The following is a 20,352-nucleotide window of genomic DNA, read 5'->3' as shown; positions in this document are numbered from 1 at the left end:
TGTCTCGTGCATTAACTCGTGCATTGTCTCGTGCATTGTCTCGTACATCACTTCTATAAAGAACTCAATTTTGGTTTTTAATTGAAGCGTTTGACAGGAGCTCGTATGTGTTTTGCGCGTGCCAAAGGCTCAAAAAATCGCTCTTGTACTTTTACACAGCAGTGCCAGTGAGAATAAAAAATAAAATAAAAATAAAAACATGATCTGCACTGGATGCATTAGGATGCATTAGATTTCCTTTTGGAGGTGGAACTAAAATCCTACCTGTGTAAGTACCATGGAGGTACTCAGAAAAGTACAGTGCTATACCTTTTTTTTTTTATGGTTTTGGGTTTGCTGACATCTTAACACTTATACCCATTCCCACAAAGCAGAGTTACAACCTTTTTTAACGGTGCATTTACTTTCCCAGATAATAGAGGTGTCCAAAATGTGCAAAAAACATACCTGTAATAGTATCAACCACCATTTCCCTGAAAAGCCCAATGTAATTCCTGCAATTTTATTTAATTTTTTTAGGTTAACGCTGCTGTTATTCCTGATGCTGTTTTGTCGTTTTGTTCTATAATTTTTCCACAAATGTGTATAAAATACATATGTAAAAATATAAAAAATATTGTCCTTTTTAATACGAAAAAAATATACAAAAAAATGCATGTATGCTTCCAACCATTATATAATCGCATACACTTTACAAGGTGAATGTCAGGTACAAGAGGTAGTAGACTTTACACCACCTTAATACAACCTTAGGAAGTACAGGTCCATCTCTTCCTTTCAGGCACACATTCCCTGATACACTTTTTTAGAAAATAAAGGAATTGAAGTTGACCAGATTATATTTAGATGCACACACTGAATGTAAAAATGCACATTGCTTTTTGTGAATGAGGCTGATATTTTGTCACTGAACTGTAATATACAAGGTACGAAAAACAACAGAGGGAAAAAAAAGGGAGCTGAGGGAAGAAATTGATTCCTGTGTACACGCAATAAGGAGAGCCGAAATTTCATTAAGGGGACGCTGCTTGCGTCATAACCGCGGACTGTGATTGATGCGTTCTCCCTCATGCTGCTGGTGAAAGAGAAGAGAGAGAGAGAGAGAGAGAGAGAGAGAGAGAGAGAGAGAGAGAGAGAGAGAGAGGTGGAGTGAATGTTAAAGCATGTACTGCAGCCTTTCCAGCTCCATCACACAGCCCTGTTTCCTCTGCTCAGCAAAAAAATAAGGTTTTATCACAACAGAACATTGTAATTCCGGGATTTAATGTAATTTCCCTGCTTTTAAACCCGAACACACGTCCAGATACGATTTCTATCGAATATAAAGTTGTTTCTTTCGGTAAACACAACATACAGAAGTGAGGAATAATCTACTGAATCGCTAGATTTATGTTTGGGTGAATTTGCTCATATAATAATAACCACCACGGGAGATCCTCGGATTGGATGCTATTCAAATGTGTAATACATATTTAAAAAAATCTATATATTCTTTAATTCAATAATTAAATAATCACGTGAAAAATAATCAAGCGTGCAATGAAATCATGTAAGAAGAAATAGTTGTAAAATAAATCTCATAAACATAACATAATCTGGTTTTCCTATAAGGTCATAGAGTACGACAGAGATATATTGAAATTGAATGCACACCGAGCCAATTTTGTTTCAGCACTGCTTTAAAGGTCACGACCTTTAACCCTGTATCAAGAACCATCTCGGTAACACGGCCTCTCCGTTAAATTTTCGTCATAAAGTCATATTTTTTTTTCACAATTCTGGTTTGTTTGATATCGAGAAAATGATCAGCGTTGTGACGGTAATGTTTAATCAGCAAAGGCCAAAGTCCCTGAGTTTATCAGCTGGTGAAGGAACACGATGCTTTATTACTGATTTCCATCTGTTGGTAATGTATGTTGTCTTTTTGTCTTTTTTTTACTGTGGTTGTAGAGCTTACACACACACACACACACACACACACACACACACACACACACACACAGCTGCCGGGGAGGTTCCTACAGCCATCCATCATCATAGTGCTGGAGGAAAAGGTTCTGCCTTGTCTGCTGTTAAATTCAAAAAATCTGATTGGTCAGAAGATGGTGATTGATCTTTTTTGTAACAGTGGCTCAGACAGTATTACAGGTGTTTGTTCTAATACATTACTCTGTCTGGAGTAACAGATCGTTCACAGGGACTCAGACAGCAGACGTGTCAAAAAAAGAGGTGAAAAAAAAAAAACGTTTTTTAGTAAGAAAGGAGTCTCCAGTGTCGGTGCTTCGTAACAGGAGAAAGTTCAATAAAGAAAGGCGAGAGGATGGTAAATAAAGTAACGAAGGTTAAGCTGCTTTATTACCTTAAATATTACAAAAGCACTTAATTTTATTATTATTAGCTGAGAAAAGCCACGAAAATAAACAGTGTAAAATGGGAAATAACACGTTCAGTATGTTCTGGTTCGTCTTTAGAATATAAATCACATTTTATTCCGATTACAAAGAAAAAAGAACTGAATTTAGTGGATGTATTGTGCTATTTGCTAGTGATGCTAAACCTGCTAAAGAAGCTAACAATGCTAATATTGTGAACAATGCTATACTTAGCAGACAAAAAAGGACATAAAGAAAAATAAGTTTTATTTATAATTGACTAGGAGCTTGTTTTATTGTGCTTTTTTTTTTTTATTGTGACATGTCCAAGAACGCTTGAAACGGATGTCATAATAGTCCTTGCTAATGCTAACGCTAATAGAATGACCATAGCTTCTGGTTGCTATGTACATGGGGAGCTCGTGAAGTGAAAAACAGTACGAATGAGTGTGAATGTTGCACTGGTGAAAATCTCGATCACACTCGCTCGTTTTTATTTTACATACATTATCTGTGCACATTAACTAGCTTCCCTTTTTTTTTTTTTTTTTACTATTTTTAGCTTACTAGCGATGTCTTTTCTATCTGTATTCGCAGCAGACATTGTGATGGATTGTCTTCATGTGTAATCCTGCGTCCTCTAAAGCTGTTTTTATGTCCTGTGATTAATGGAAGGGTCAGCGGTGACTCTAGCGGCCCACGACAATGGCATTGTTCGAAACCCCTCAGAAATGTGCTGTTTTGTGCGAGAAAACGGTTCACACTCAAGTCGCTAGCACACTACTGCAGACTCAGGAGTGTGGGAGCTCTTTTGTTTGATATTTATTTATATACTTTTATGCCTTTCTACAGTGCGAGTTCAGCAATCGTTCAGCATAAGATCATAACAGATCACGCTGTGTGACATGGATCTAATAAACACGTGTATGACACGTATATAGAATGTACGGTAATGATGCAGGTTAGTAAAGAAGAATAAAATGTCATCAGAACACTTAGTGTTAAAACATAGAGCTGGATGAGTCGTGTTTTGGGATGTCAAGTTTGTAATGGGGAGCCTGAGGTAAGCCTACTTTACTGTTAGCTTAGCATTTCAGTATTTTTTTCACTAAATGTCTGTCTGTCTCTCCCTCTCTGTCTCTTTCCACTCTCTCTCTCTCTCTCTCTCTCTCTCTCTCTCTCTCTCTCTCTCTCTCTCTCTCTCTCTCTCTTTCTTCATTGTCTATCCAAATATCTGTCTCTCTATCTGTCTTTCACTCTCTACTTTAGGCTTTTTTCACTGACTGTCTCTCTCTCTTTCACTCGCTTTCTCTCTTTTAGATTTTCTTTACCATCTGTCTGTCTTTCTTTCATGCTGTCTCTCTTTCTCTCTTCCTCTTTTAGTCTTTTTTTTACTGTCTGTCTGTCTGTCTGTCTGTCTGTCTGTCTGTCTGTCTGTCTGTCTGTCTCTTTCACTCACTCTCTCTCTTTTGGTTTTTCTTTACCATCTGTCTGTCTCTCTTTCTCTTTCTCTCTCTATCTTTAAGCCCTTCTTTACTGTCTATTTGTCTGTCTTTCTTTCACTCACTCTCTTAGTCTTTTTTACAGTTTGTCTGTCTGTCTGTTTGCTTGTCTGCCTTTCACTCTCTTTTAGTCTTTCTTTACAGTCTATCTGCTTGTCTGTCTCTTTCACTCCCTCGCTCTCTTTTTGTTTTCTTTTACGGTTTGTCTGTCTGTCTGTGTCTGTCTGTCTGTCTGTCTCTTTTAGTCTTTCTTTATCTATCTGTCTTTCACTCACTCTTTTGTCTTTCGTCACTGACTCGCTCTCTCTCTCTCTCTCTCTCTCTCTCTCTCTCTCTCTCTCTCTCTCTCTCTCTCTCTCTCTCTCTCTCTCTCTCTCTCTCTGTTATCAGTGACTCTGATGCCAGCAGCACACTTCATCACTGTAATTGAATTTCAAAAAGTTTACATTTAAAGAATTGAGTCTGTTCATATGTGTGTGTGTGTGTGTGTGTGTGTGTGTGTGTGTGTGTGTGTGTGTGTGTGTGTGTGTGTGTGTGTGTGTGTGTGTGGAGAGAGCAGGATAGATACATGCATATAAATCACATGTGTTTGTGTACCATATATTGCATTTTTGTTTATTGTTGTTTACGTATCTTTGCATATTTTTGCACACCTACTGTAAGATATACATTCTACAAGTTATCTTCGGTCTTCTATATTAGTATAAAAATACCTAATGCTAATATGTCATATATGTAAATATTCATATAATTAATTAAATATTTATACATTCAATTCTGCACCCACTTGGTAATAATTATAACTTTCTTATGCCTCATTATTACTTTTCTCTCCTTTTTCGTTTTACTGTGTAATATTGTTTCATGTTTAATATTTTATATTTGTTGTAGTTTGCCTGTAGCCTCGCTGAAGAATTTCATTGTACAAACTTACGTCTGCACATATGACAAATTAAACTTGAGACTTGTGTGAATCGGGTTTGTGCATATTGATTGTGCATTTGTGTATACTGTTGTGTGTGTCGTTGTTTTTAGATGTGTGTGAATGTGTGCTGCATTGCACCAGCGCAGCTTCAGTGGATCTGTCGTCTTTGAAAAGATGTTTTTGTTTTCTCGGAGATTCAGGCGTTATCCTGAGTCTGTCGATGCACACGCATACACACACACACACACACACACACACACTCACCGTTTACTAGTGTGTGGGGTTATGTCATATTATTTCTTCAGCCTAACTTTATGCTGAGAGTTATTTGGGAGCATACGCAGACACACACAAGGACTGTGTATAAGAGAAAAAGCACACACACACACACACACACACACACATACATACACACATACACACATACACATACACATACACACACACATACACACACACACACACACACACACACCCACACACACACACACTGCATCTCACACTCACTACACACTCAGAGATACACGCTGTGTAGGATTTAACCGCTAAATATCTTCACATGCACGGCTTTAGGGTCAAAGGGACTTTCCAAAGTGTATAAATAAAGTATTGTTCTACTCTTTAGGCCCCGCCTCCCAAATCACAGACTGGCGAATGAAAATCAAACCTGCAGGCCATCTGTTGGTGTGTTAGAAAACTTTTTGGTACGACCTTACGTATATATAAGACACACTTGTGGCATGATATTATACTAAAATATTATATATATATATATATATATATATATATATATATATATATGTGTGTGTATGTATATGTGGCATTTCTAATTACATACAGACTGGTAAACTTGCTCCTGAGGTTACAGTAACCAATATTCCTTTCCCTTCCTTCTCGTCCGATCTGCCCAATTTATCCCGAAGCCCTACCTCTGGATGGAGTTTTCTTCAAATGGAGACCACTCTGTGCAGCTGGGCATGGTTAAACCTTTAAAATCTAAAGATCTATGAAGCTACTGAGCAACTCAAAAACTTTTAGGATGGAATTGGACTGGAATTAAAAGTCTGCTAAAATGGCTGAACAGTTTACACAAAGAGTTTTGCATTTAAGCATCACTACATCAGTTTATCACTACACATTACACCACAACACCAACAATCATGGAACTGTAATGAATGGACTGTGCCACCTAGATGAGGATGGGTTCCTTTTTCAGGATGTTTTTTTCAGGATTTCCTCCTCATGCCGTCTCAGGGAGATTTTCTTCGCCACAGTCGTCACTGGCACAAACTTATAGGACTTAAACTTATACAGTCTTTTATACAACTAAATATCCTCTTTATCTCTGTAAAAACAAATAAAAATTAATTTCCAAAACTATAAAACTTACGGCTTTCAAAAACAACAGTCGACAGGAGTGGCATTATCTGCGTTAGCGCTCGTGTCACCTGTTGAGGCCTCCGTGTGACACTTGAGCTTCAAATCGCTTTCAAGCTCTTTGACACATCTCTTCATCTCTTCATCTCTCCATCTCACCATCTCCATCTGACGTTATTTTCATCTCCTGGTTGCTGTTGTGTCTCTCTTTTATCTCGGTTGACAGTATCAGAAATAGGAGTCGCCGTACACCCCCCCCCCCCTTTATCCGAGCCGGGTGGTTGTCATGGTAACGGGGTGGTCCGGTGCATCTTAGCGATGAAAATATTGTGCTTTTATCTGTGTGGGGACAGAAATGTCTCTGCAATTGTGGAAATGTAGACTCACCCCTCACACCCGATAAAAAAATTGTAACGCAGCAGTGATTTAGTTTTACACTGTATCCTTTTCAATCTTCATTAAGTAACAATTTACTGGAGCTGATTTAATAAATCATTAATTATTCATCGAAGACGGTAGGGGAGGCTTTAATGAGGAGCTGTCGATTGCCGAGGCTTAGGGGCGCTAAAGGTGTGATTACTGCACAAAAGCTGTAAGCTTGTGTTCTTCACTGTACAGAAGATCTACACTACAGTACAATCAACAATTTACATGGGATAAAAATAGTAGGGAAGGGTCTGTTTTTTTTTTTTTTACTCGAAAGCGGAGTAGGAAAAGGGACACAATTTTTTGCCAGATGTTATGACAATTAGCCAATAGGAATGTACCATTTTGCTATTAAATATCAATCAAAATTTATATCGGCTCGGATTTGATCATTTTGACTCTGAACAGATCAGATGCATCTGTTATTTTTTATAAACTTATTAATTTGGGCTTCTACATTTTATTAATATTATATTTTGTAAATATAACTAATTTTTCTTTTACTTTCCAGGGTGTACCTCTAGCTCTTTTGGATGGATCCAAGCTAAAAGTAAAGGTAAAGAGGACGTCGAGTTAAGAGGTCGCAAATCGAGTGTCAGTCTTTTGCTTCCAGTTTGAGTTATTTGAACGGCAGAAAAAAAAATGGAGAACACATACAGTGAGAGAACTTCTCTTTCCCGTGGCGCTCGAGATATCGCCAAAGAGGCCAAGCGGGATGCGGTCAAAAAGGTCAACAAAGCCATAGACAGGGCAACGGATGAATACTCAGGCCGCACCTATCATCGTTTCGAAAATGATGATGAAGACGAGGGCGGAGATGAGAACCGCTATTACAACCAGGACGGTCAGGCGCACCAACACGAGGACGATGAAGGATCCAGTGACGCCACCGAAGGCCATGACGATGAAGACGAGATCTACGAGGGAGAGTACCAGGGGGTTCCCGGCACCGGGGACGGACAGGTGGCTATGGGGCGGCCGGTAGCTGATGGTACGAAGGACAGGAAAGAGCTGGAGAAGGAGCGTGAGGCGGAGGAGGAGGAGCTAGCGCAGCAGTACGAGTTGATCATCCAGGAGTGCGGACACGGGCGCTTCCAGTGGCAGCTCTTCTTCGTACTGGGATTGGCGCTCATGTCCGACGGCGTGGAGGTTTTCGTGGTTGGGTTTGTGTTGCCTAGCGCCGAGACGGACATGTGTGTGCCCAACTCTGGAGCAGGGTGGCTGGGTGAGTGAGAGGACATCAACATACTTAACACAACACCAAAGAAATAAAAACGAGCCACATAATATTTTTTCGAAGTGTCTGGATGTTTTTTAGTTCTCACCTACTTTTAATCTTTTCCCTGTACCAATTTAGATTACACTTAATATTAGACAGGGAGTGCACAACCTATTTAGGAGAACTTGCTACTTAATCCAGCAGTCAGATCATTTAGAGAGCAACAGCAGGACTTTCACAGAGGTTCCTCTCTGAAAACCTCTCCACAAAGGAGGAATCGGAGTTCCTGAATGAGTTAGTTCCAAGACTAGAAAGAGATGGCCCTGTATGTGTGTGTGTGTGTGTGTGTGTGTGTGTGTGTGTGTGTGTGTTCAGTAATATCATTGGGATAGATCAGGAAGTGTGTTGTCATGGTACCAGGTACAGTACATGAGTGGGTAGTGTTATATTGGGTTTGTTCGTGATCGTCATTGTGTGTGTGTGTGTGTGTGTGTGTGTGTGTGTGTGTATGTGTGTGTGTGTGTAGGTGTGTGTGTGTACAGAGAGAAGATTCTTGTTCTGACAACAGGACACCTGGGTACCTCATCCTGTTGCATTCTTTCTCCTTTCGAGACCTGCAGGTCTTTATGTAATTACCTAATAAGCTGAATTGTGAATAGAAAATCATTTCATTTGTTTTTTTTTTTTTAATAAAACCCACGCCTGCCTGCAGCAAGAAATCTGTGAAACCTCAACGCACACACACACACACACACTCACACACACACACACACACACACACACACACACACACACACACACACACACACACACACACACACACACAGTATTCCAACACATATTTGAGAGACAATTGCCGATGTACTCGATTTGTGGTTTTAGTGAAACAGGATAATATGCATCTCTCTCTCTCTCTTTCTCTCTCTCTATCTGTCCATCACAGAAGAAGATGAACAGACCCATTCTGCCAAATCCTACTCCCTCCATGCACTTTCCTTTTGTTTTCTGTTTCTCTAATGGTAACCGCAGAAAGACACATGGACACACGTGAATTACGCTCAACGTCAAGTCTGGTTTGCTGAAGCTACCGAATCACTATGCATTCATTTTATGCTTTTAGGGCGACAGACCAAGAGAGAAAAAGAGAGAGGGGAAAGAGGTAGAAAGCATCAAGGCATGAAATCAAAAAACTGAGCTCTAGGGTTTCTCTGAGGAGAACAGCTGGTTCGCTTTTGTTGCAAAAGCCGTTTTCGTCGATAAGCACTTTTTATTTGTTCACAGCGCTGCTGAATTCTCAAATCTGATTGGTCAGAACAAGGTGATTCATTTTCTATAAAAGTTAAAACTAACAGCATGTTTACACTGATCAGGCATCACATTATGACAGATTACCAGCTTACCACTTTTGTATGTCGCTCTGGACAAGGGCGTCTGCTAAATGGCGCAAATGTAAATGTAAGTGGTGAAGTGAAGAACACTGATTATCTCTACATCATGGCACCTGTTAGTGGTTGGATATATTCATTAAGCAAAAAGTGAAAATTTTGTCCTCAAAGTTGATGTTAGAAGCAGGAAAAATTGGCGAGCTTGAGTTTGACAAATTGTGATGTCTAGATGACTGGGTCAGAGCATCATTAAAACTTCAGCTCTTGTGGGATGTTCCTGGTCTGCAGTGGTCAGTATCTATCAAAAGTGGTCCACGTGGGGAGCGAAGGCTGGTCTGTGTGGTCCGATCCAACAGACGAGTTCCTGTAGCTTCAATTGCTGAATAGTTAAAGCTCTTGCTCGACAGGTCACAAATGTTTTGTCAGCAAAAGGGGACCAACGCAATATTAAGCCGGTGGTCATAATGTTATGCTGATCTGTGTATATTAATACACAAGCAATTCTGCTCATTCATAAGCGCTTCTTAAAACACTGTTTGTAGACATTTATTGAACATTCATGGAAGAAATCTCAAGGAGTGTAAGGGCTTTGTAGCAGATATTTTTCCACCATGGCAAAGCCTTCCTGTCCAGTGTCCAGTTTATTACTGCTTATGTATTCAGGATCTGTCAGGATTATGGACAAGGGGCTACATTTCCCATCAGCCTCTGCATGTCATATGAGCCCCAGTTAAAGATCTCTCACAGCAAACTCTTGGCTGCATTGTTTTGCTTCATGTTCTGGTTCTGACTTTTTTTTGTCAATGATTCCTGTTCTTTAGTGTTTTATTTCTTTGTTTATTTGTGGTTCTTCTTCAAAATATTACCACAAAGTTGAAGGCACACAAGTGTATAGGAATGTCTTCGGATGCGCTAATTAAATTTTCCCTTTACTTGAACTAGAAGACCCATTGTGGAACCTGTGCACAAAGCCAGCTCCATGAAGATATGCTTTATAAGGGTTGTAGTAGAAGATCTTCTGATTTAAAGCTCCAACCCTATTGAAATGAATGTGAACGCTGGTTGCACCCCAGGCCTCCACACCATCACCTACACCTGACTGAATCGCACACAAATCTGTGTGGAACATCTTCCCATGAGAGTGGAGGTTTTTATAACTGCAAATTGGAAATCAACATGAAATGGAATGTTCAAAAAGAAGCACTGGTCTCCACAAACCTTTCGTCAATATAGAAGATTTTAGGGGATGTTGTTATTGAAAAAGTCAACTTCGCTCCTTCGGTCTGTAGCTCTTTGTCATAATGTTGTTTATTATACATTTATTAATCCCATTCAAATCTGATTCACTGATTAGATTACTTTCCCACGGATGCGTGCCTGAGACTAAGATGAACGAATCTCAGAGGTTTCTCTCAGACTATGAGTTATCACAATCTTCCTCTAGTAGTTGTTTTTACAACAGACCTTCCATCAGCTCGAGTCTCAGAAAATAAGTACCATTTAAAGTCCAAACGCTCAGTGTGTTCCTCTCAAGGGTACCAATTCCTGTCCGTTTCTGTCGTCTGAAAAAGTCTAAAACTCATTCAAGCTTCAAACCACATTATAAGGACCTTCAGGAGTACTTTGACGCCCAGGCTGTAAATCAGGGAACAAAATGTACCTGTACTGTACCATTTTAATGAGTACACAGTACAATCCTTCTCTCTTTATCCTCCAGAGGGACTGAGGCGAGCCGAGGGATCCGGCGAGAGTCGGCGAAATGTGTCCGTCTGCCGTCGAACCGTAATCAGAGGAGAAGCTATAGATGTCAGGGAATATGTTTTGGCAGCAGGACCTAATTACGCATGCTGAGCCACGTTTAATTAATAAATGGAGCCTCTCATGGACCTGGTGAGCTGTCACAGAAAACAGTTTTACTTTATTGTTGCTATTACAGCAGGGAGAAAAAGAGTGACACAGCATTGTCTGGCTCAGCAATACCGCTCGTATATCAAGCGTTTCATAGAATAGATGAATAATGAAGGACTAAAACACGCGGGGTCATGATGTTATTGGAAAGTAATCGACGGCGAGGTGGTGTAGGGAAGCGGAGATCGTTTTACAATTATCAGCAAGGTCCTCAAGTGAAATTGAGAAAAAGACTGGAGTGAGGATGCAGCGATTTTCATCAAGGGGTCATGAGAATGAACGGGATTAGAAATGAGTTTATTAGAGGGATGTTTTGGAGACAAGTTGAGAGAAGCTATATTAAGAAGGTTTGGACATGTGCAGAAGAGGGACATGGGGGTATACTGGTAGAAGAATGCTGAGGATGGAGGAAAAGATAAAGTCAGGTACTGATGTAGTTGAGGTGAGGAGGCCTGGGGTGCAGTCAGTGGTCCAGTTCACGATATTTAATAGGGTTGGAGCTCGATAAAACTAGATCTTCCACTCCAATCCATGATAAGTATATCTTCATGGATCTGGCTTTGTGCCAGGAGTATTGTCATGTTGGAACAGGTTTGGGTCTCCTAGTTCAAATGAAGGGAGAATTTTAGAATAATAGGTAAGACCTATACAATTGTGTTCCTCCGAATTTGTGGTAACAGGTTGGGGAAGAAGCACCATGTAGTCTATCTTTCTATCCATCCATCCATCCATCCATTTATCTATCTATCTATTGGAAAAAAGCGAGCACAGATCCAAGCACAGAAAAAATGCTGTTGGTAAACAAAGGTATTAACCTGAGCTTGAACCTTCTGAGGAGTGATGATCTTGATGAGACTGCGCTCACTGATCGCTCCCTCGCCTCTCTCTTTGTGCGCTACACTTTACACACTTCATCGAGTCTCTATAACTACATCTCGTACACATCAGCAGGACGTTAATATCCATGCCGATCGGTCGAATAGTCAGCTTCTGGCCTGGATGTGAACTAAAATTTCTTTCCACTATCAATCTAAAGCATCCAGAATGTGCTAGGATGCTAACATTAACCTGAATAGCAATATGCTAAAGTAAAGATGTGTTGGTTTGGCCATATAAAGGATTGATAAATTTATGCTTTACTTTGCTTTATATGTATTTAAATGCTACAGAGGAGCCCTAAACGGGTCAAAAAGATACCATAGGAAGCCACCGTTGCTGTTGTGGTGTACTAGATTGTCCGTTGTTTAAATGCTTAGCATAGCAATGCTGTATATTGTTAACATACAGCAGAACAACATTTCCTTAGCAAGCAATATTACAGGTTCAAAACAAATCCTAGCTTTCTATAGTTCTATATTCAAGCTCTGTGTGGATACTTTTTGCTTTAAGCACTAGGCTAATTCCTGAGGGTGTTTTTTCACAATGTGAGGTAGAATCCTTTCGAAGTAGAATCCTACTCACATTACCACAATGATATCATATACAGAATGCTAATGATGTTAGCTAGAGGCCAAAAAGGTTTATTGTGTGAGATACCAGTCACTTTGGAATATTTCAAGCGTTACAGTTGCTAATATAGCATGAGGAAGCTAAAACACAACATAGTGCTAGCGCTAAGCATTTAATAAAGCATCCTTGATGTTGCTGGCAATAATAAAAATGTTTGTTGTTGTAGCCGCTAGCGAGAAACGTAGTTGAGTTTACTCTCCGACGAAGAGAAACGTGCTTGTCTTTTTAATCGTGTTAGCCTCGAGCTAACTCAGCTGCATTCATACTATGTAGCATCGAGTCTGTAATTTCTCGGTTTCAGTAGATTTGAGGGTTGAAGCAACATCTCAACGATGGATCGTTTAGCTCTAGCAGTGGTGTTAGAGAAAGAGAGAGTGTGTTAAAGAGAATGTGTGTGTGTGTGTGTAGCAACACCAGGTTCTCTTTTTGTCAGCCTGTAATGAATCACCTGCCTTCCCTTATTCTGCCTGTGAGTGCAGATAACACAGGCTGCTTTCTGCATATCAGCTCCCATCAGAAAGGCTTCAGAACATTACGGGAGCTCGCCGTGAGGACAGAGAGATAGATCCGAGCGCCAGTTTTCTTTCACGGTGAATCAGACGACAGAAAACGATCATTCCTTGCTGCTTCTTTAGCACAAATTAACATTTTTATTAGCAGCTCGGCCAGAGGAACGTTTAATGGGTTTATCGTTTGTTTGCATGTCTGTATGTGTGTGTGTGTGTGTGTGTGTGTGTGTGTGTGTGTGTGTGTGTGTGTGTGTGTGCTGAATATCTGATCATCCCTGTCTCTTTATACCAACTCAAGTGGATTAAAGAAAAGCAGGTGAATTATATAAACAGCACAACGTCCGAAAACGTCGATTATTAGACCAAAACTAAAACTTTCCATTCGTTTGCGCAAAAATTTGACGTGTACAATGAAAATACAAGGGAAGAAGACTTTTATATGAGTTTTGTATCATTTCTTTGGGTATAAATGAGGCACTGATCTTATACAAGAACATTTTTAGCTTCGCAGGTCGACATAGGGCGTGCTTTTTCTTTTCTTTTTTTCGATGCTTGCAGTGCCTCCTGTCCTGTCGGAATCTGGTAAAATATGGCAACACATTTAAGCACTCGGTTTATATTTTATAATCACATTTATGGCATTTGGCAGATGCCCCAGAGTGACTTACAATGATCTCATTTATACAACAGACCAATTGAATGAGGGAAGTTGTAATTATCATACACATTATTCACAAAACTATTGGACCATATGTGGTTGTTCCCTAAAGAGGCACACAATTGTATAGGACGTCTTTGGTTGCATTGAAATGACATTTTCCCCCTTACTTGAACTAGGAGACCCAAACCAGTTCCAGCAAGAAAATGCTTCCGGGCACAAGCCAGCTCTATGAAGATCTGCTTTAGATGACTGCACCTCTACATCAGTACCTTTCTTTACTAACACCATCACTTAATTAGCACAAATCTCCACAAGCACACTCCAAAATCTAGTGGAACATCTTTTTAGAAGAGTATTAAGTACAGTGTCATCACGCCAGGCCTTGTGTAATGTATCTGAGATGCTGTGTCAGCTAGTTTATTCCCACTTAGCACTAAGACGATTAAAAGGCGTTAATAAAACGACATCTGTTTCATCCAAGCCCCGTGATTCCATCAGGGATGCAACTGAATGAACAGATAAAGGGCAGTCTGAACACAAATACAGAAACTTAAATCGAGAGCAGAGTTCAATTGTATGGAGCCTCAGGATGCAAAAAGCACACATCGTGCGATGTTTTTTCAAGGATCGATTATTAGTTTTCTGTAACACAATTCATGTTTTTGATATATATTTCAGGTTTGAAAGTATTGTGGGTAGGTACAAAAAAAATTGTGTGCTTATATTTTTGGTTTAGGCCACACCCACTTCTTATTTTGAAACAAATAGAATAAAATACAAACTTATATATATATATATATATATATATATATATATATATATATATATATATATATATATATATATATAAATAATTAAAGCAGGAAATTTCTCAGATCACAATTTAATGTGCTTTATATTTTTCATTTTAGGACCAGGGGTAAAAAACGGAAACGAAGAGGCAGATGAACTGTCTAGCCGTATTGGTTCTGTCGGTTTTCTGCCCTCTACTATTGCTTTGTGGTGCATGATGGGATGCAGTCAAAGTCAAAAAGAGTGTGCAAACTTCATTCGTTCAGCACGTTTTTGAGCAAATAATTTTGTCATTCTGAAAATGTAGCAATTTATCTTATTGACTCGAGGGATTTACATATTGATGAGATACTTTATATATTGAGGAGTAAAACGCATAGGAAAAACACAGTCTTTTCTCTGTATAACATGTTAGTCTGTACAGTCAGCATTTTGCACAGTGTGTGTGTGTGTGTGTGTGGGGGTGTGTGTGGGTGTGTGTAATGGGCCAGATGGTCTCTTGTCTGTATCAGCGGGTAGAATATGTAGCAAATTTAATAAACTAAGTCTCGCTGTGCATCTGGAACTCATCTGAACATGAAGATATGACGGTTCATCTATTTTTTTCTTTCATTTTGAGCCAAAACTGGTTATTGTAAAAAGATAACAGGAACAGCATGGATGTCGGTCCATGTGTAGGAGGTGTGGCCTCACTGGCATTTCTAAAGAAGGAGGCGTGGCCTTTGTGGCAGTCCTGATGAAGGAAACATGGTCTATGGGTCATGTATTTTGATATTAAAGAATCACAGAAGAGATAAATAATAAAACTAATTGAATCAGCGTGTAATGACTTTCTTTTCAATTGCTAAACATGTTTTCTCTTTCTGTTCTTTCTCTCTGTCCTCCACAGGTAGTATTGTGTACCTGGGGATGATGGTTGGAGCATTTTTCTGGGGCGGTTTGTCGGATAAAGTGGGCCGGAGGCAGTGTTTGCTGGTGTGTATGTCCGTGAACGGCTTCTTCGCCTTCCTGTCCTCGTTCGTGCAGGGATACAGCACCTTTCTCTTCTGCAGGATGCTCTCAGGATTTGGGTGAGTGTCCCTCAGTTTACTAAGTGAGTGCACAAATTCTTGGCTTGGTCTGTTTTGACCTTCACAAACCCTCCACCTGGAGTCCACCTGGATATTTTAAGACGTGTCTCCATGATCGGAAAAGAGAGCGTAGTTACTGAATGGTTACAAACTCAAATGAAACCAAGAGATTTTGGATGTCACATACGTGATCTGTCCACGATCATGACAAAAAATAGAATATCTTAGCATTGTGTAAGAAAAAAAATGCTACTTGTGTGTGCTTTAGTAGGAAAATAATCATTTCCTGGAAGGTGTGATGGAGCAGAGGCACTATAATCACCTCAAACTATAACAGCACATTCTTAAAGCATCGAATTATAGAATGACACAGCATACTTTTTATGCTTTTACTGTTTCAGTGCTTTCCCTATACAGATGGAGTAACTTCCAATTTTTCGATCTTACTGTGAGAATAATGATGACAAAATGGTAAAAAAAATCTCAATGTCACACAGCAAGCAAACGTAGCAGCGGAAAACTGTGCTCATCCACATGTCAGCTGCCAAATTCATATATACTGGATACTTTATAGAGTATGGTAGTGTAATTTGCTTTGTTTTGCTAAATTATATACAGGTAGTCCCCGACTTACGATGGAGATGCGTCGCAATGACACGATCGTATCTTGAAAATATCGTACGTTGGGACATGGAGTAGCCTACATAGGAATCTTAAAGAATGGTGATTGGTATGGGGTAGTATACTGTAAATTTGTTAACAATTGAACATATTTTCAAGTTACGATCATTGTCAGTCATTGTAATGCATCTCCATCGTAACTCTGGGAACTACGTGTAATTCCATACAGAGAGTGATTTCTGAAATCTCTGACGGGAATCTCTACTCTCGGGAAGCACAAATTCATTTATAGGTTTTTTTTTTTGTTTCTTTGTGCACTGCAAAACTACGGTGCGGTTTTATTTTTGCAGCAGGATGAAATCTGTGCTGGATCGAGCACTCTTAAATTATCTTCATCCAGAGCTGTTTTTATTTCTTGAGTGCTCTTTACAGCAGCCCAGGGAGCAGTTTTTTGTTTGATTGGGCTCCAGCAGGGGTCTGACCTCAATTTGACCTCAGGCTAGTAGCGAGCTCCTTTTGTCTCCCTATGAGGTTTGTGTACTTTGGAGTATACACACAACACACAGACACACAGACACACACAGACACACACACATGCCTGGTCCTTTTTGAACATTTGGTCTGGCTCCATACTGAGATAATGACTTCTGTCTGTGTGACACACACTTTTCTCCAGACCACACACTTCATTGCTTTTTGTTCTTTTTTTTTTTTTTTAGTTCCTTTTCCTCCTTTTTTCCTCCTCTCTCTCTGTAAGTTATGGGTCAGTGCCAGGGGGTTCAGCCAGGCTGGTGAGCAGTGTTCAGCTCTGACTTTGCAGCAGAAAGAGAGAGAGAGAGAGAAAGAATGAAAGGAAGAAAGAGGGACACAGAGAAAGAAAGAGCGATAGATGGAGGGGGTGGTTGCAGTAGGATAAGTACAGCAGTGTGTTTTATTGCTAATTGAACGAACAGCCTGTGCTTTGTCCTTGTAGAGTGCTGATCCTTAGCACTGCCACTTCCCCCCACCATCACTCTCCATTCTACATCCTTCATCTTTGCTATTCGCTAGCGTCTCTCAGGTCATACGCACACTTCCAGGGTCAGAGGTCATCCCAAGATAAGTTCTGTTTGACTCTGATTAAATCAGCGTGCTGTGAAAAAGTATGTGCACCCTCCCTGTTTTTTGTTTTTTTTTTGCATATTTGTCACACTTAAGTGATTCAGATCATCTAGCACGTTCATGACCTCAAGCTCAAGTGCACTTGGACAATGATCTGAAACACACCAGTAAGTTCACCTCTTAATGGCTGAAAAGAAATTAATTAAGGTTTTGTAGTGGCCTTGTTAAAATTCAGACTTCTGGTCCACTCTTCAAGAATATAAGACCCCGAAAATCGGTGATGCCTGAGCCACATTGTATAGATAGAAGTGTAATTCGGATGTACTGTATTTTGCTTTCCCCATGCTCCACTGCAGGATTGGAGGGGCTGTGCCCATCGTGTTCTCATACTTTGCCGAATTCCTGGCGAGGGAGAAGCGTGGCGAGCACCTGAGCTGGCTCTGCATGTTCTGGATGATAGGTGGCATCTACGCTTCGGCCATGGCATGGGCTATTATCCCTCATTACGGTGAGTAAAGGGCCATTTAGTAAACAGTGTATGTTGATCCTACACATAAAAAACAAAAAAAAAAATCATTCTATGTTGTGTATTCTGTGCCCAGAATTAAATGGTGCATAGACTTTATTTTCCTTTTTTAATTTTTTTATAGAACTGTGGGGGCGCCAGTGAGTGCCCCCCTGCCCCGTCGCCACCCTCGCCCATTTCAATTATTTACCTGCTGAAGTTTAATTTACAGTATATGTTTACATACCTTTACAATTTTGCATTTATTAGTTGTGTTCAACCTTTTTTATGGAAGGTTGTGAATGATTTGAATAGTGTGCGGGATGGAGCTTTGTGGTTGGAGGGCGGAGCCATTAGAATAGGAATCTAGCTCAGGTTGTCAAAAAGGCTAGAAATGGCCCTGTTTATTATAATATTATCACAGTAACGTGATAAAAATGAAAAAATGCCATTGTGGCAGATCTTTAAAAAAAAGCTTCTGAAATTTTTCTTGAAATTAAATATAGCAAATGTGAATTAATTTTTATGAACTGCACTACACGCTGTACACTACGCACATTAACACTCCGGTTTGCACATAACTCTCCAAAAGCTTTGGACTCGATAAAACACAGACACTTAACTTGCACAGAGTCAACAAACACTGCACAGATTCTTTTCTTTAACTTACCTTTATATTTGTAGTATTTAGTATTTTTTTGTATTTATTGCATGCCTTATTGCCAATGTTTGTGGATACTGCTGAAAACTGTAATTTTTTCCATTGGAATGAATAAAGTCTATTTATTTAACATTTTCTTAATATTATGTACATGTGTACCTGAAGGTACATTGTGACAATCAACTAACATCTAATTATGGAGTGAGACGAGAACATTTACTTTCATGCTGCATTTACTTTCAGCCCATGGCCTACTGTCAAGTTTGTTTTTTAAACCTTTTATAAGTTTTATACAATAAAGACAGTTATTTTGCAGGTCTGGGATAAGGACTAAGAACAAAATTCTAACTTCAAGATTTTCTTGATTGTCATGTACGTAAGTGATTACAGCATACATGGAAATCCTTAGTCTGTGAATCCTTCTAGGGAGCTCTGACATAAATTATAACGCATATAACATAAAACACATAAATATTGAAATTTGTGCAAAAACAAAATGAATGTAAATATGCAAGAAAATGTGCACATGCTGTGCAAACAAATGCTTGGGCAAAGATTTTCTGCATTAATGTGACTTACAAAGAAGATGATATAAATGATAACACTGCAGCAAAGAATTTAGGGGCGGGGCATCCACCTAATAACATAATTACACCATGGTCTAATTAGTACATTAGTGTACTTTACAAGAAAACGTAGCATCATCTTATAATGTACGAATGTTAATGCGGACCATGCGCTCGTACACCTTAATACGTGTAAAACGGAGGATTATGGACCGTAGACAAAGGAGAGACGGGTTAAAACTAGGAATATAGCGGCATTAGGGCGATATCTGGAACAAAAGAGAGTCGAGGAGGTTGTTTGAGGGTAGAAATGGAAGCGAGGGAGCGTGGAGAGAAGAACCGGAGGGAAAGGGGGCGGGTGAAAATGATTAATGAAGGCTGCGTTAAGGATATTTAAAGGATGAAGGCACACAATACCGAATGAATTTGAACGCAGAGAGGTGCAGAGGGGAAAAAAGAGGAGGAGAGCGAGAAAGTGAGAGCGAAAGGAACATTAGAAGTGGTAAAAAAGGGAGAGATACAGTGGCATGAAGGGAGAGTAGAGGAAAATAAGAAAGTGAGACAAGAGACGATAGAGAGGGTTGATGGAAAGGGTTGCCTTCTGTGTGCCATGTATTCTTCTCGTGTCCACATGGGGTTCATCGACGGTTTCCTCCCATCTTTAAACAACATTCCAGTGGGTATGAATGAGTATGGAACTGGTGCTGAACCATCCACGATGTATTTCCACCTCCACCTCATTTCATCCATAACGATGAATCAAAAACAGCTACAAATGCTTGAAAAGTATTCCCTTATCTCGAAAATCCAGAAAACCGTGCACAAACCATGTGGTTGAGTTAAAGTAGAGATACACTTGGTAAAATATGACTTCACTGGAGTAAAAAATGTATGATTTATTGTGGCGATAATGTTCCTGTTATAATATTTTGTCAAGTTTTTATCCGCTCGTGATTAAAAAGGAACGACTGATTTTGCAAAATGTAGTTGAGAAATTAACTAACAAACAGCAAACAGCAATTAATGTAAGCTGCTGCAATAACTTGGGATGGTCCACGTGACCACAAGACCTGCAAAGGCAGCCATCTTGCATATAAGTATCCTTAAGACCATGAAATAGCTTTTATACATAATAAATAATCATGATTTTAGTAATAAGCAGAATAATTGATTGTGTCTGGTTCAAGTCCATTAAACCTGAAGTCAGTTGTCTCATGAACTAACACACTGTATTCTGTTTAAG

At 39.6% G+C, this 20,352-nt stretch overlaps 1 protein-coding gene across 1 annotated transcript in view; it reads left to right on the top strand.

Annotated features, from left to right (window-relative positions):
* The window catches only part of LOC310738593 (synaptic vesicle glycoprotein 2C), a 33,128-nt gene that overhangs the window by 567 nt on the left and 12,209 nt on the right, over positions 1-20,352 (top strand). The window contains exons 2-4 of the mRNA XM_083563717.1: positions 7,114-7,827; positions 15,475-15,655; positions 17,734-17,885. Of these exons, the coding sequence (XP_083419843.1) occupies positions 7,245-7,827; positions 15,475-15,655; positions 17,734-17,885 (916 nt within the window). The 5' untranslated portion in view covers positions 7,114-7,244. The remainder of the gene's footprint in view (positions 1-7,113; positions 7,828-15,474; positions 15,656-17,733; positions 17,886-20,352) is intronic.

Source organism: Silurus aristotelis (assembly GCF_946808225.1).
Source record: "Silurus aristotelis genome assembly, chromosome: 16".
NCBI classification, from domain to species: domain Eukaryota; kingdom Metazoa; phylum Chordata; class Actinopteri; order Siluriformes; family Siluridae; genus Silurus; species Silurus aristotelis.
The sequence above is the reverse complement of the archived record's forward strand: the minus strand, read 5'-3'. Positions and strand labels throughout refer to the sequence as shown.